We start from the raw sequence: 16,555 nt of genomic DNA, 5'->3' as shown, positions 1-16,555 counted from the left end.
AGTAATATTTCATAACACTGGAAAGTTATTTATTTATTTTTTAAGTGAGAAGAGGGGAGACAGAGAAACAGACTCCTGCATGCACCTCGACCAGGATCTACCCAGCAGCCCCCCCCCACCCCGTTTTGGGCTGATGCTCGCAACCAAGCTATTTTTAGCACCTGAGGCAAAAGGCTCAACAGAGCCATCCTCAGTGCCCAGGGCTGATGCATTCAAACCAATCAAGCCATGGCTGCAGAAGAGGAAGAGAGAAAGAGAGAGAAGGGGGAGGGGGAAAGGTGGAGAAGCAGATAGTCACTTCTTCTGTGTGCCCTGACTGGGGATCGAACCCAGGATGTCCACACACAGGGTCTGTGCTCTACCACTGAGCCAGCTGGCCAGGGCTGGGGAAGTTATTTGAAACAGGGATGTCAGTGTTCACGAGCAATCTTACTGGCTACAACTGCAGAGGCCAGTGGTCGCCACGGAGACTGTGGGACATGGAGCCTAAATGTGTATCCGGCTGGCCCTTCATAAGTGGTATCGGCAGACTCCACCGTCGGCTGCTCTGCAGCAGCTGGGTGGGGTGGTGCAGACAGAAACCGGTTCCCACGTCTCTGGAGGGCCCGCCCTCCTCCATGGGGTTCAGCCCCCGATGCCATCTCTGCAGCCCACGGACGCCTTCTTGACTCCAGAGAGCTGTCATTTTGGGGGAGGGCGAACAATGCCTGCCTGTTCTCTGAGCTCCTGACTTCACAGCCTGCGCTTGCACGTGTCTCTGTTCGTGGCTGTTTGTTCTCCCTGAAGAAGTCTCTCAGCCTTGCGCTTTGAAAGAGGCCGTCTTGCAGACACGGATTCGAACACATCAGGGGCCCCACAACAAAGCAGAAGGGCAGCTGTTTTCCTGTCAGCAGGCGCCCTTCCCTGCTCTCCTAGTATCACAGGGACGGTGCCCAAGGCCACCCCTGCCTGGCCCTTTCTTGTCCTGACCTTGCAGCGAACACAGGGGCAAGATGCACAGAGAGGACCGGTCCTATGTGGTCTTGGTCCAGTCCTTGGTCCATGGCCCAACGGGTGGGCTCTGCTTCGGAGCTGGGATGGGTGAGAGCAGCAGAGAGTCTCATCAAGTGTCCCAGCCTGGTGGGTCCCCGAGGGTAACAGGAGGGCCAAGCAGGACTTCTGTCTGAGGCTGAGGTCTGGGCGTGTTGGGGCCTTTTAAATGCATCTATGTATCTGTTGTTTTTAATGGAATGGCAGCAGCATAAAGACAGAGGCTATTAGATTTAATGATATTCCACACCAGGAAGCTTTTCAAATGTGCCGAGAGCCCCTTTGGGAAGCTGGTGCTGGGAGCACCCCTGCTTCCCTCGCCATCGATGCCGCACTGCGGTCCCCCAACCTCCCAGCTGCCCGGTGATTGCACTGGAATGTGGGGGTGGCTGCGTCCCTCCCGCTGGCTGTGTGGATGCTGTTGGGGGGTTTCAAAGGCAGAGCTGACAGCCAGCAGTGCCTTGGGGCTCCGTTTGCAAGATTTGCAAGGTGCTCCCTGGAGACGAGGCCGGACCTTCCCACCCTGCCTCTCGGACCCAGCTCAGCCCGAAAGGTTTGACTCAGAACTCACTGGAAGGTACACTCCTGGTGAATTCTGTCACTTTGTCCCTGACGGAGCGTCTCTCACTGTGGACATGGTGGTGGCCACCCCAGGTCCCCATCTGGAGGAAGCCAGCCCTGGTTGGGACTCAGAGCTGCAGGGAGCCATACAGTGCGGCTGTGGGATGCCTGTCCATACACAGTGGTCGCCGGCTTGCAACCCAGGGCCAACGCCACTCCAAGTGTTCCTGGTGATATTTGTCTTGGACGTGTGTTGCAGACAGCCCTGCTCTGACTCCTCGTGCTCCAAGGCCGGAGCTCATCGCAATTGTGACGCTGGTCCCAGCATCCTTCCCGGCCTGGGTTTCCAAAGGGAGAGCCTGAGACAGGCTTCCTGTGCACAGTTGTACAGGGACATGGTAGCAGTGAGTGAGGCTGGGTGGCTTACATGTGGTGCTTGGCGCTGTCTGACACTCTGAGCTCTCTGGCCTGGGCATCACCATGCCCTTTGGGGAGCGGTAACCCCCTATAGCATTATGCCCATGAGGCCTCCCAAGCAGTCCCACTCTGACCTTCCTCTGTGAACTTTCTTCTCTTTGCCGGGAAGACTGTCCTCTTCCTATCTCACCTGGTATATCAGTCAGCTATGGCCCTGGAACTGCCGTGTAACAAACAGTACCATGTCTCAGGCATACATTGTAAAGGTGGGTTTGTAAGGATTGCTTGCATGGCTGGGGTTGCTGTCTGTCAGATCGGGGCTGAACTTAGTCCTGGTGATTAAGGCTGTGAGATTGGCTCTACGGGTCCTGCACCCCCCAGCAGCTGTCCTGGGCACACTCTCATGGTGGCAGCAAGTGCAACAGAGCCAGCTCCATGCTCAAGGCCATGTCTGGTCTCTGCTTCCATCACCAGCCTGGCCCAGAGATCAGTACTGGGTGTGTGTGTGGGGGGTCACCTCTTATGAGGAGGGGGCATCACTGCAATGTGACACAGGAAAGACCATGTCAGGAGGGAGGGGTGAAGATGTGGGGCCACCGTGGTGACATATTGCTCCTGGGGTGCCAGTTTCACACTTTCAGGGACCCTCTCCAGACTTCCTGGGCTGTCTCCACGATAGGCCTTCTCATCGCTGAAACCCTGTCACAGATACATTCATTTCTGAGTGTGATTGGTATGTTCCTGGTTCCTCAGCTTTCTGACTGTGGCCTGGTCAGTGTGGGGATTCCCCTGCATTTGTTCCTAGATGTAACTCGGTGTCTAGCCCAGTTCCAGCACATAGTAGGTCCTCAAAAACAATGGCTGAATGCACTTCCCTCGGTACCGGGGACCTTCTGGACGCGTGGTGTGTCACCCTTCAATCCTGTCTCGTCGGGGGACTGTCAGGCCTGCATGGGATGAAGGGGGAGAAAGGGTGGGAGGCTGTGTGACGTCCTGCAGGCACAGCATGGAGACGAGTCCCCGTGCCACTGCGCTTAGCAGGAGGGCACACGGTCCGTGCCCCTGCTCGAGACAGCTCGGCCCCTCCGGGCAGCCCGAGCACAGGAGGCGTTTTCATGAGCCCGTGGATTCGGAATCGGGGCAGCTTTCATGTGAACGCAGGTTCTCCAGACTGAGTCCCAGACGCTGCTCCTTTCTGCCACTGAGACCCCAGGACAGGAGCCCCGGTGCTGGGACAGCACCCTCCCCCTTTGGGGCAATTCCACCCGCAGGTGGCCTGAGGTGGCCGAGCTGAGGTCAGAACGCAAGTCGAATCAGCTGCAGAACCTGGTCAGGTTCCTTGTTATACTTGTCTCTGTCCCAGGAGTCTTTATCTGTGACACAGCGATGGGTGAGGGCTCTTCTTGTTGGAATCAGGCCCCCTCCCTACCCCGGGACTCAGCTGGCCGCCCTGCCTGCGGACTGGAGGCCATGATCCACCAGACCTGTTCCCTCCCTCCAGATGGGTGAGTCTGTCCAGGCCGCAGTCAACACGCTGAGAAGTCACCAAAAACAAGTAGGGGATGAGGGCACAGGCCCCAGGGAGGTGACATGCATGCCTTGGGCTCTCGTCTGTTGGTTTTGGATAGACGCCTGGGGCACAGGGAGCGTATTTGTAACAAGAGCCTCAAGGAAAGATTGGTGGGAGCCAGGCCCTAGGACTGGACCCTGGGAGGGAGAGGGCCGTGCAGTGTGTGGAGCGTCCTGGGGCGCTCTACTGGAGACCCGGCACTGGTCCTCGCGGTGCGTCCGCAGAGTCTGCTCTGGGCCCTGCACAGAGGCCGCACGCCCCGCCCCGGCTGTCCTGTCCCAGGAAGGGGCTTGAGCCTCTGCCCAGGCTTCCCTGTGGTGACAGCACACTGAGGGCCACCTACTGTGTGCCGGCTTCGATCCATGGGTCGGGAGCCCTGAGCAGCACCAGGCTCATGGTCCACAGGACAGGAGTATCCGGGCTGCGTGGGACGGGATGGCAGCCAGGCTTTGTGGGGAGAGCCTGAGCATTCTCTTAGATGTTTGATCCATTCACCGTTTTCTGGGCTAAATATAGACACGCCTTTTTGACGGTGAGTAATCCGGTCACAGACTCCGCAGCCGGCATGTGGGGCCAGAGTCCCAGCTGCCAGGCCCTGGCCGGTGCTGCCTCCTCCACCGCAGAAGGCCCACTGTTCCCTGAAGCTGTGGCTGATGAGTGCCGGGCAGGTGACCCTCCATGGGGACCCCACTGGCTCCTGTTAGCACCCAGCACGCAGCTGCCCCCCCCCTCCAGCCCCGCAGTCCTCCCTCCCCCACTCCCCTTCCGGCCTGTCGTGCTTTGTTGAAATATTCCAGCACTGTTGGGAGCTAAGTGAAGGAAATAGGTCATTTCCATATTGAACAAAAACAGCCTGGTGTCAGCTGCTGGTGTTCTTACGTGAGATGAGCAAGAAGTTCAGCATGCATGTGTATGTGTGTGTGCACCTGTGTGGGTGCACGTGTGTGTGTGTGCGCGCGCGCGTGCGGGCGTGCATGTGTGCATGCGGGTGCCCGAGAGTCCTGGGAGGAGTCTGCAAACCTCCCCGGGAGAGGCAGGGACGGTGACACGCAGAAGAAGCTGACGCTTAAGGCTCTGAAAGGTCTGTCCTCAGTTCTGCATTTCCCTCCGTGAGGGCCTTTCTGCTGAGGAAGGTGCTGACCGTGGAGGGGCTCCCCAAGCTCCCCCCATGCCACCACCCCTCCCCGCAGAGCCCAGGTCTGAAAGGGCAGGGGCCGTCCTGAGGCGCAGCAGTGATACAGGCTGAGGTTTTGCCGAGGAGACGGTGCTGAGTGGGCATAGACCTGCGCGTCCCCTGGGGTCTGGACTGGGCTGCCCTGTGATCTTTTTGTCCCAGGCCCCCTCTGTCCCTTCCTCACCTGTGCCACCAAGTGCTGAGGCTCAGAGAATCTTTGAAAAATGTTCCCCTTGTGCGAGAAGCTTTCTCGTGGATGTGGCCATCCGGAGATTGGGCAGCTTTAGTTGAACCTGATGTCAGGGGACATGTGTCCAATGTCAACAAGTCCTTTTCAGAGCCCCCAGCCAGCACAGGATGTGCGGTGACACCCCCCCCCCCCCATGTGCTCTCTGGGCCGTGGCCTGACCCTTCCCCTGGGAGAAATGTTCTCCAGTGGGCTGTGTGGTAGACCAGCGACACACGGGCTTGGAGCACGCATGCCGGGCTTGAGTCCCGCGTTGGGTGGGTCTTAGCCGCGTGTACAGTGAGGGCTTGACCTTGCCCAGAGACATGTCCTTGGCCCCAGCTCCTGGGAGGCTTCCCTGAGCCCTAACAGTACGTTCCACCTTGTTAGAGCATCTCTGTTAACCTGGGGGCTGGGGCTGCGGTGTCAGCGTCACTCTTGGAGGGGTCGGAGTCTAGACCAGCCCATGGTGGTCAGCTATGACTCCATGACCAACTGAGCCCAACCGAAGGCCAACGGACCCCCAATGGCACTGTGCAACCCTGGAGTAAACCTTTCAACCTCCCTGTGGAGATGCAGAACATCCTAGCGCCCACCTCGGGGGTGGCAGTGAGCTGGGCATGACCTCGGTGTGACCTAGGTCCGCTGGGCTCGTGTACAGCGTCCTGGACCAGTGAGACAGGCACTACTTTATTACATGGCTTGACTGTCCAGCCACTGTCGGGGGGTCAGCCCCCCCAGCCTTGCCTTTGCTATTAGACGGGGCTGGACAGAGAAGAGGGGACGTGACGGGAAAAGGACGCCAGTTTGCCCTTTCAGGACACCTGGTGGTGACCAGGACCTGTCGACCACACAGTGCCCTGCTGACAGAATCATGGTGACCGTGTGTGACATGGGTTTGGAATGTGGATACCCACTTCTTAATATTGTTCACACATTTCTCCCGTGAGCCGACAACCTTAGTGCTATTGGCAACCTGGGCCCGATCCTGCTCATGGGGCCGCCTCGTGCAGCATAGGGTGTCTGCCAGCCTCTTCACCCTCTGCCCACCATATGCCGGTAGAAACACCTCCACCTGTATGACAAGCAAGAATGTCTGCAGATGTGGCTAGATGTCCCCCATGGGGGATCACAGCTGCGCCCTGAATCGGAGGTCCCTTTGGTGATCCCTTGGGGACCGGCTATCACTATGCTGTCGGAGGAAGCCGCGTCCCGTGTGACGTCCGCTGGGCCATTTCCCTGGCAGGGGCTCTGTTGTCTCTGCCTTATGCTGGAGCAACTTCTGTTCTGATGACAGGAGGCTTCATCCTGACGCTCTTGTCTCGAGGCTCTTCCATCACTCACCCCCGTGGACGGCTCTGCGGGGTCACTCAGAAAATGGCACACTTCTTTGGGTCCCCACTGCAAAAGCTGGTGGCCTTGTTTTTGAGTGAACACCCCGATTTTAGAAAGCATACCCCCCACACACCCTAAGAGATAGCCAAGTGCCTCCAAATGAGCATCAACCTTGTAGTGCCTTGTCCTCCGGAAAATGGGGCTGGCCTCCTGCCTGTCCTGCAGTGGACGCTCCAAGATTTACCATGTTCCCAGAGGCTGCCAAGGACGTCCTCTGCAGTTGACATTTTACAGTCTTGGTGGAAAGAATAATGGTTTCTTTGCAGTGGAACTGGCACCTTGGACACCCAATGTCACCCCCCAACTGTCAAGCCCATGAAGACATCCTTGACCCATTGGCCACAGGGTCTCTGCCCCCATAACACAGGATTCCTGCACTGGAACGTGAGCCAGTAGACATGGAGAAGTGTCATCCCTTTGCCTCGGTGAATTCTAAGGCCATTGTCCTTGCCTTCCCCAAGGGTGCGAGTCAAGAGTGCCACACACACACATATACACACCCAAATGATAGAAAAGATGGCGCTGGATGGGTTCCCTTTTGCAGTGGACAATGGCCCTTGTTGGATCCTGCTTCATTTAATAAGACACTCGCCTGGACCCAAAGATGGATTGTTAATTTCCCCCAACAATCTTTGGGGCCTGATCTTATTACAAACCTCCACAAATGTAACCATAAAAGCTCTATTGATTGATGCAGAGCTGGGTAATCCATCTGTCCCCATCCATTATTCTGGGTCTAATTTTTTATTATCCTGGTGGCAGCTGATTCTAGCGCATTAGTATACAATGGCAATCACCAGGAGCAGAAAGAGCCCCTAAATTAGCAGGAACAATAACACCTGTCAGGGAAGGGATGTGAGGAGTCCCGCACGGCACACGCTCCGTGCCCGGGGACCAGGTCTGAAGAGCAAACAGTGTGTAGATGGATTCAGAGTGTTGACCTTGGATGTGAAGAGGACAAAAGTTGTCGTATTTTTCCTTTCTTGGAGGGGGGAGGGTATAGCGTTTACACGTTCGTAAGGTGACACCCTTGTCAACCCAAACGCCGGACTCCTGGCAGTTGGCATAGAGCTGCTCGAGGACCACCCTGCCCAGGCTCAGTAGGATGGATGGGACAGATGTCTTTGCCTGCATTATTAATGGCCTACCAGAGACTTGACTGGAGGGGCCGGTATTTAAAGTGTGAGTGTTGAGAGAAAGGAGTAAGGACAGAGAGAAGCTGGGAGGCGGCCCTCTTGAGAGCAGGGCCATTTGGTTGGGGGCGGGACAACCCTGTCCATAGACCGGTAGGGAAAGGGCCCCTCCAGACAGCAATCTCGTCGAGCCGAATGTTCTTGTCTTCTGGAAGTTGCAGGCGTTTTTGTATTCCCCCTTCCCCAGCCTTAATAGAGGCAAGCCAAGAGGCCCATGGCTAAAATATTTCTGAGGGTCACTGGATGGACCGAACTGGTAAACATCCCCAAGGTTTGGTGTCCAAAAGTCAAGAATCCTGTCTAATCAAGGGGCCACAGGAAACAGTCACACCAGGTGATCTGTCCTCAAGCCAGCTTCACGGGGACGAGCCCAGTTGGGCGAAGCTGCCCGCTGCTGGTGGTCATGGCCTGGCTTGATACGATAGAGTCCTGTGGCTGTTTTTGAAATGACCTTGGCAGGGGCCAGGGGACACCTCCACCAGACAGCCAACCTTTGATGACGGGCGGCCAAGGTTCTAGCTTTTAGAATCAAAGGATTATACTTCGGGTCCTGGCTTGGACAAAGTGTGCAGAACAGATACACACCTCGAGGTAATCCATAAGCCACACCACCCCCTTCCCCGAAACCAGGGGCAGCAGCGTGACAGGCCACGCGTCAGACATGGCTGCCGTCCGTCTCTGTCTCTGTGTTTGGGACACAGCCGTGCCCGTCGCGTGCGTGCATTCCCCAGCTGCCCTTCTCCGTCTGTCTGTCTCTGTGTTTGGGACTCAGTTGTGCCCGTCGCGTGCTTACATTCCCCAGCTGCCTTTCTCCGTCAGGGCAGAGTTGAGAAGTGATGATGGCGGGCGTTCTGCCCTCAGAGCCTAAAACACTGTAGTTGCTACCTGTCCTTCCAGGGCAAGGTTTGCCTACCCAGGGTCCACGCGAAGTGTGAACGGACATACCCACGTGAGAAAAAGGACTCGTGGGGTTTGGGGAGGCCCCAGTGATCAGACAGGTGTCCCCTTCTGAGGAAGCTCTGTGCAACTGCCCACTTGCTGCCCTGTCCTCCCCTTCATGGCCGACCTCCCGGAGACAGGAAGTGACGCGGCATGCCTACGATTGTTCCTCTTCCAGCCTGCCTCCTACAAATACCATGCTTACCGCACGCCAAGGGCCAGGGCCTTGTTCAACTGTCACGACCACAGGGTTGGCGGGGATGCCTTGTAGCCCTTGATTTATTCATGAGCCCAGTGGCCCATCAGAGCCCATGGCCTGGCCTGGCGTTAAAGCAAAAAGCTGTTCGGGGTCCTGGCCGGGTGATTCAGTGGATAAAGTGTCACCCCAACATGCCAGAGTTCGTGTGTTTGATCTCCAGTGAAGGCATATATGAGAACAATCGCTGAGTGCATAGCTCGATAGAACAACTAAGTGAAACAATGAGTTGTTGCTTCTCTTTCTCTCTCCCTCCCATTCTCCCCCCCCCCCCCCCCCCCACACACACTCTCTTTCTGCCTCTCAAACCGATGAGGAAAAAAAACCATTTTATTAAAAAGCTGTTTGGAAACATAGGAGTCCTCCCTTGTCTGCAGTTTTGCTTTCTGAGTTCTCTGTTAAGGGTCAGAGCTTCGGTTCAAGGCTATTTAAATGAAAATTTTCAGAAATGAACAATTCCTAAGTTTTAAATTGTGTGCAGATCTGAGCAGCATCACGACACCTCGAGCCATCCTGTTTTGTCCTGCCTGGACGCGACTCGTCCCTTTGTCCAGCGTGTCTACGCACTGTTTGGCCCTCATCAGTTTTTACCACCAGAATGTGGACAGGCGTGGGTTGGGTTTGGAGTCAGACGTTGGGTTTGTCACTGGGACCCCCAAACAGAGAGAGAGTGGCCTTGCATCCTGGTTCTGCCGAATGACCTCGGGAAATTTCGTTTCACTTTGCTGGTCGGGCTCCTCACGGGTCCGGCAGGGTGCACGGCACAGGCTGGGTGAGGGGTAGAGAGCGGGCACGTGGGCAAAGGCGGGTGTGCAGAGAAGTCTTTCCAGAGAGCATAGCCGTTGCAGCATCGTTGCGTTTCCAGCCTGCTGACCTCCGCTGGCGGCTGGCCTGTGTACCCTTTCCTCCCGGTTTTAACCTAGTGTGTCCCCTGGAGGCATTCCACGCTGGGGGACAGGAGAAAGGCCTCCTGCGCGAGGTGGCACTGGGGTCACGTCGGCACCTTTCTTCCTGCTCCCCAGTTTCTACTTCCTGCTTTTCAGTGATAGGTCCAGTGCTCATCAATAATCCAGGAACGTCACGCAGCTACGGTCATAGGGCCCCGTGTTGGGTGGCATGGGGGCCAGGTGGGTGTAAAAACAGTGAAGATTCGGCCCTTTTCTGAAAGGGCTCAGAGGCGCATGAAGACTTTTGTTCTTAGAGTCATAAGTTCGGAGTGGGGGGGGGTCCCTTGAGCCCACAGTTTCCCGTCTGGACCTCAGTTTCCCCACATCCACCAGGAGAAGAGAATGAACACTGTCCTGTCCTTGCCCACAGGGGGGTCTGCAGGGGGGAGGGGAGACTGAACAACTGAGCTTCAGCTGCTTAGGGGGACTCTTCCTTCCAAGGACTTTGGCCGTTACAGATACTCAACCCAATGGAAGGAATCCCGTGGTAACAAGATGAGGGGTCAACATCTGGCAGTGGCCTGGGCCTCCACTGGCCCCGGGGGACACTGGGGAATGGATGACAGGGTGCTCTGGTCTTGTTCAGGGACCCTCAGTGGCTCCAGTGGGGCTGGCCTCACACTGCCAGCTCGCTTCCACTCAGTGTGACCTTGTATGTCACGTACCTTCATCAGCATCAAATTCTGCTGACCCAGAAGAGGTCAGGGTTAGCCCAAGATATAAGACTCAGCTCTTAGGCCAAGGGTATGGGTGAGACCTGCCCAGAAATGGCCCAGAGGCTTTGGCCTGGGCCTGGAGCACTCGTAAAGGGTCTGTCGGTAGACGAGGTGGTGAGGCCAAAGCACTTGCGCCTGTGATATAGAAGCTTGTCCTCTCCCAGGAATTGGGGGTGGGGTGGGGTGCTGGTTCCTCCATGGGAATAAGTGAGGCTGCCAGGTCAAAGCCAAAACTGAGAGTGACAAAGTCTGAGACTACTTAGTAAGGACTTGGGAGCCAGCAGATACTATGGGACCCAGTAAACTCACACAAACGTGCCCAAATAGCTATTACTTCCATTTGTGATGAGACTACCTACCTTTGAGAGTCACTGCCAAGATTAAATGGTATAATACACACCTAATAATTGCTATCCCTTGTTGAGTGTTCAGGGATCATTGTCACCATCATCACCATCATCATCACCATCACCATCACCACCACCATCACCACCACCATCATCACCACCACCACCACCACCATCATCACCATCATCATCACCATCACCACCATCATCATCACCATCATCAGCACCACCATCACCACTACCACCACCATCACCACCATCATCATCATCACCATCACCACCACCACCACCATTACCACCACCATCATCACCATCATCACCACCACCACCACCATCATCATCATCACCATCACCACTACCACCACCACCACCACCACCATCATCACCACCACCACCACCATCATCATCATCACCATCACCACCACCACCACCATCACCACTACCATCATCCCCATCATCACCACCATCACCATCATCACCATCATCACCACCATCACCACCGTCACCATCACCATCACCATTATCACCAGCATCATCATCGTCACCAGCTTACTTCTCATCACAGGAAGCACAGACACAGAATGATGAGCTCACCATTTCCAAGACAGCATGGTGGTCTCCTGACTGGGCCCGAGGGTATGTGTGGATGGAGGGTGAGCAGCCATTCTTCCTCATTGTCCATTAAACTAGGCATTGTTGTCAACCCCCTCTGCCAACAATGTCTCAGTTGAGTCTCAAGGAGGTTGATGAATAGACAGGGATTACTGAGGCTGGTGGGCACTCTGTTGCTGCTGAGACTAAGGGTGGTCCATGTGGCATAAAGCTTGGCCCAGTCAGCAAGTGGATTTGGCCGTCGTACAGGAGAAGCCAAGCTGTCTCATAGGCTTACCCAGATGCCGCAGATTGGGCACTGGTGTGTCGGAAGCCGTGGGCCAGAACTAGCAGTGAATGCTGCCACTATAAACAAATAATGGGCACCTGCGACAGAGAATGAGCGGCTGTTCCTGAGGGTTGGTGCTGCAGGGGAGTTGGTTAAAACTGGCACTGCCTGGAACACAGGAGATGTTTCACACCCGGTTCTTGAGTTAATGGACAAACAAGTGAATGAGGGAGGCCCATGGCATTCATGTCTTCTCTCCAGTTTTCCTAGTCAGGCTTAGGACAGGAATGTCCCCACCTCTGTCCCCAAGAAATGGAAGAGGGGCTGACAGGAAGAGAAGGCTGTTTTCTGGTCATGACAACTTGGACTCATTTATTAATGATCCTCCCCCTCCCCCTCCACGAAGCTCACTTCCAGCAGAGAGTTAACACCTGCTTGCGAGACTGGGCCCTTGGGACACCACCAGAGAACTCTTACACTCGGATACCCTCCACATTGGGACCCGCGCACACATTCATCTCATCACGGGACCCACCAGCCTCCTCGGGTGTGATGGGTGGGCTTCTGCTAATGGACGTCAGGATTGGGAGCCAGGGGAGTGGAGAGAGCAGCTGCTCAGACATCTCGGGAAAGAACACGGGGAATCGGCACCCTCATGGGGGGGATTGTGCCACCACCTGCAGGGGTCTCTGCAGGGCCCCTCAAGGCCTTTCTTACCTGGCTCCCAGGTAAGGCTCTAGCTGGCAGCAGGGATAGTCCACTGGAGCCTCGTACCATCCAGGCATCCCTAACTGAGCAGTGGGGTCTGCCAGGGGTGTCCTTTATGGCCATGTCCCCAGAAGGATGTGACAGACGTGTCGTCAGGAGGAGGAAGGCCAGGTGGGGACCGAGGAAGAGGATGAGAGAGATTTCCATCCTCGGTCATCTGCACGCGAGGTGAGCAGACGGTTCCTGGCTGGGACTCGGGCTGCCCTGCTTCTGGAGTGGCAGCCGTCCTTCTGTCCCTGCTGACCCCACCACCATGCGCACACACAGAGCAGGGCCAGACCACAGAGCCTCCGCTGGGCCGGGAACTTCATCAGGCGGTGAACTTGTTGGTGAGCACCCTGGAAAGCAGAAGACATTTCTCACTGATGCAGGTGCCCCTGAGCCTGGAAGGCGACCTCCCTCCCCAACTTCCCAGGAAGTCCTGGGCCATCCCGGCTCCTCCTAGTCAGGCCAAGCCCTGCCCTCAGAATCAAGGAGCAGAATCACCCAGGGTGGGAGAGAGAGAGAGAGGAGGGAGGCAGGTCCACAGACAGCTTCAGCCGGGGCTTACCGGCACCAGGTGAGTGGCTCCACAGGTACGAGGAAGGACACAGCTGCCCACAGGCCAGGTCATGTCTTGGAGACAGGACAAGCTCTGGGAAGGAGAGAGGCCAGGGCTGGGGCTTCCCTCCCTGGACTCCGTCCAGGTGAGGGGCAGACCCGGTGGCCACAGCACCTGCCAACCCCTGGTGTGGTGAAGGAGGGGTCTTCGGGCCTGTGCTGTCCCATGCAGGCATCCCCTGTGGGCCCCGGCCTGGGCGTGGGCAGGCTGCTCGCAGACCGGTGCTGGCGCTCCTGCTCCTGGCCCGGTTAACAGGACACGTCCACGCGCCTCCTTCCTGGATCCTTCCGTCTCGTGACCCCGGTTTCACGCCTCCCCTCTCCTCCCCTCTTCTCTGCCTCCAGGTCTGGCTGTCCATCAGATTGTCACCATCACCGTCTCCCTGATCATGGTCATCGCTGCCCTGATTACAACTCTTGTCTTAAAAAACTGGTAAGGAACCTCGGCCCTTCTGGTCCAGAAACGGAGGCTGTGTGTGTGTGGGGGGCGTCCCCTGGGGAGGTCCACATGGAAACCTGGACCATGGCCACAGCCCAGGGGATTGCTTTTCTATCGTCTGGCCACAGGTGCCTGGAAGCGAAGCCCTCTCACCGAGGCGCTCGCTGCAGAATGCTGAAGAGCCCGACATCCTGGCTTAGGCGGCAGGTGCTCTCGCGCTCTGAGTCCTTTTCCCTGGTCCGAGTGCCCTTGGATGTCGCCCACCCAGGGCACCAGCCTTTTAGTTTACTTCCTAGCAGCAGCCTGGGGGGGGGGGGACCGCGCCGGCCCCCTCGCCCCTCGCTGTCCCGGCCGGGCCCAGCCTCCTCCTCTCTCTCTTCCACAAGCCGCTCCGTGTCCGCTTGCTGAATTAGGTTACCATGTTGCTCCGGGCAGCCTGTCTTTGCCTAGTTCCTCCTGGAAATTGGCCTATTTTGAGGTCAGCCTTGTTGGGTGTAGGCACCTGCTGCACCCCTGGGAAGAGTGGGGAGCAGCTGCTGACACACACACACACACACACACACACACCCTCCCCCGCCTGCCTGCAGCCACTCCTGCAGCGAGTGTGGCTCCTTTTAGCATCAAAGCTGAGGCTCACTCGTGGAGTCACTTGCCCAAATGACCCCCCCTGCCGGCAGACACGGGCAGGAAGTCAGGTGGACCGATGGGGCCGCTCCAGCTGCCACAGGACGGGATGTGGCAGGCAGAGAGCTAGTCTCCGGGATCAGCGGAGATGGCCGGGGAGGGGCCATGCTGGCACAGATCTGGCACCGACCAGCAAGGCCTCGCAGCCACCCCCGATGGCCAGCCTGCCTAGGTCCCGGGGCATTTTCTAGGACAGACGACAGGGACAGCATTTAGCGTGCAGCGGGCTTTCTGGGTAGGGGCCGGACCACGTGGATGCGTGGCCCACGGATCCTGCTGACCCTCCCTGAGGAGGCAGCGGACTTGTGACCCGCTGGGTGACAGGCTGCCACCTTCCTCTTGGTTTCCCCACACCTCTAGTTTTGCAGCAAAGCCTCCAAAAGCCCTGCAGGGAAGAAGACCCAGCAGGCAGGGTGGGTTCTGTGATCTGGGGTGGGGGGGCTTCCAGATCAGCAGTCTTGGGAGAGTGAGGCAGGGGAACACCACGACTTAGGGGGAGGCAGTCTTACGAAGTCCCTCCACCATCAGATGTGAGCACAGAAGGAAGGAGGGGTTTGGTGTCCTGATGAGGCCCCCCCAAAGTGGGGCTCCCCAAATTTCATCCTAGTCGCTCTTCCCCATGGGGATGGGACTTCCACCCCTCCTGCTAGTGAACTTTCCAGAGTGACATCAGGAATGGGGAGGGGTCTCCAACAGTTACTTCTTCAGATCCCTCTACCCACAAGGGTTAGATTCCCATGTCCATCTAGGTGACATCTGGAAGCCCCTGGGTGTCCAGAAGAACCAGGAAATGAGGCTGTGTCCCCGGGGCACAGGGGACAGTTCTCTCCACAGACCTGCCTGGGGTGAAGGAAGGATAGTCCAGTCTCCTTTCCAACTCCTGGGTGTGACTGGGGAGGGCGGGGTCCCCCACACCCACTTCTCCCTCCCCAAAGGTAATTTTGGAGTCCCCTCCAAAATGAAAAGTCGGGCCGCCCCAGACTGTGCTCAGAAGTTTCCCCAGGAGTTCCCATCCATTTTTATCCTGCCGCGGCGTTCCTGAGTCAACACCAGGGTCCGGTGCTGACATTCTTTGGCCACACAAGGCCTCTGCTCTGGGATGAGACAGCCCAACCACTCACCTCATGTCCTATGGCCCATAGCCTATGGCCTGTGTCCTGCCCTGTAATAGCAGACACATTGAAAATTCAGACTGTATATACATATAGGTAGACACACACACACACACACACAGGGGCTGACTGCGTGATTGTGGTTGATCCTTCCAAAGCAGCTGGGTATGACCATATACAGTACTAGTTCATGGGGTACCGTGAACACTGGGGGTGCAGGTTGTGTGACCGTTTACTATTCATGGAGTACCATGAACGCCTGCAGCGCAGGTTGTGAGGTGGCAGCACAGTAGCCGTGGTGGCGGCTGTGGCCCCACCCTCCCCTCTCCCCCCTCTCCCCGCCTCCCTCCCCCCTCCCCATCTCTCACCCCTCCCAACATCTGTCTCCCTCTTCCAGCTGTGCCCAGAGCGGGAACACTCGGAGGAACAGCCACCAGCGGAAGATCAACCAGCAGGAGGAGAGCTGTCAGAACCTGACGGACTTCACCCCCGCCCGGGTGCCCAGCAGCCTGGACATATTCACGGCCTATAACGAGACCCTGCAGTGCTCGCACGAGTGCGTCCGGGCGTCCGTGCCCGTGTACACCGACGAGACGCTGCACTCCGTGGGGGAGTACAAGTCCACATTCAACGGGAACCGGTAAGCTCGGGCCTGGAGTCAGGCCCGCTGTGGCAGCCCCCCGGGTGGGACAACGTCGTCACGAGAGGTGGGTGTGGACAGCGGGGAAGCATCCTTCCCGTGCGTCTGAGGGTCCAAGTGAATGCAAGGGTCGACGGGCGTCCCCCACTTCCCCAGAGAGAGGTCAGGGCAGCAGCCGGAATCCCCATCCAGACCGGCCCTGGGTCGTGGACCTAATGCCTTCCCACCCCGCTGCCCCCCCGGCAGGTGTCATCAGCCAGAGTTCAAAGCCAGCTGTGCAGGCCTGTCGTCCTAAAGGCCCGCTCTCCTGAGTGGTCCCTTCCCGGCCAGTCTCCCCGAACCCCATCGATACAATGTCCACAGTGCATCGAGCGAAACTACCAAATACTGGCCAGACTCCGGATCACTAAACAGTTTTCTTTTTTAATGAGTCGCACGAGACCCTGTAGGGACACCACGACCCTGAAACCCTTCCGGGGAAGACTCCAGAACCCCTGAGTCAGCCACTGACGACTTATCCGGAGTTAGATTAAAACATCAATAAACTATTCTTTTTCTTTCTTTAAAGCGGGCATGCCCTCATGCCCCATTTTATAAATTAAAAAGAAAAAAATCTGCAACAACTTAATCGTAGGAGGAAGCAGGTTAGGGCAGCAGGCTGA

The 16,555-nt window shown here is 57.0% G+C and overlaps 1 protein-coding gene across 1 annotated transcript in view; it reads left to right on the top strand.

Annotated features, from left to right (window-relative positions):
• Positions 1 to 16,555, top strand: part of AJAP1 (adherens junctions associated protein 1) — a 96,811-nt gene that overhangs the window by 70,646 nt on the left and 9,610 nt on the right. The window contains exons 3-4 of the mRNA XM_066265187.1: positions 13,364 to 13,451; positions 15,651 to 15,893. Of these exons, the coding sequence (XP_066121284.1) occupies positions 13,364 to 13,451; positions 15,651 to 15,893 (331 nt within the window). The remainder of the gene's footprint in view (positions 1 to 13,363; positions 13,452 to 15,650; positions 15,894 to 16,555) is intronic.

Source organism: Saccopteryx bilineata, chromosome 3 (genome assembly GCF_036850765.1).
Source record: "Saccopteryx bilineata isolate mSacBil1 chromosome 3, mSacBil1_pri_phased_curated, whole genome shotgun sequence".
Lineage (NCBI taxonomy): Eukaryota > Metazoa > Chordata > Mammalia > Chiroptera > Emballonuridae > Saccopteryx > Saccopteryx bilineata.
Note: the sequence above shows the minus strand (reverse complement) of the source record. Positions and strands in the feature narration are given on the sequence as shown.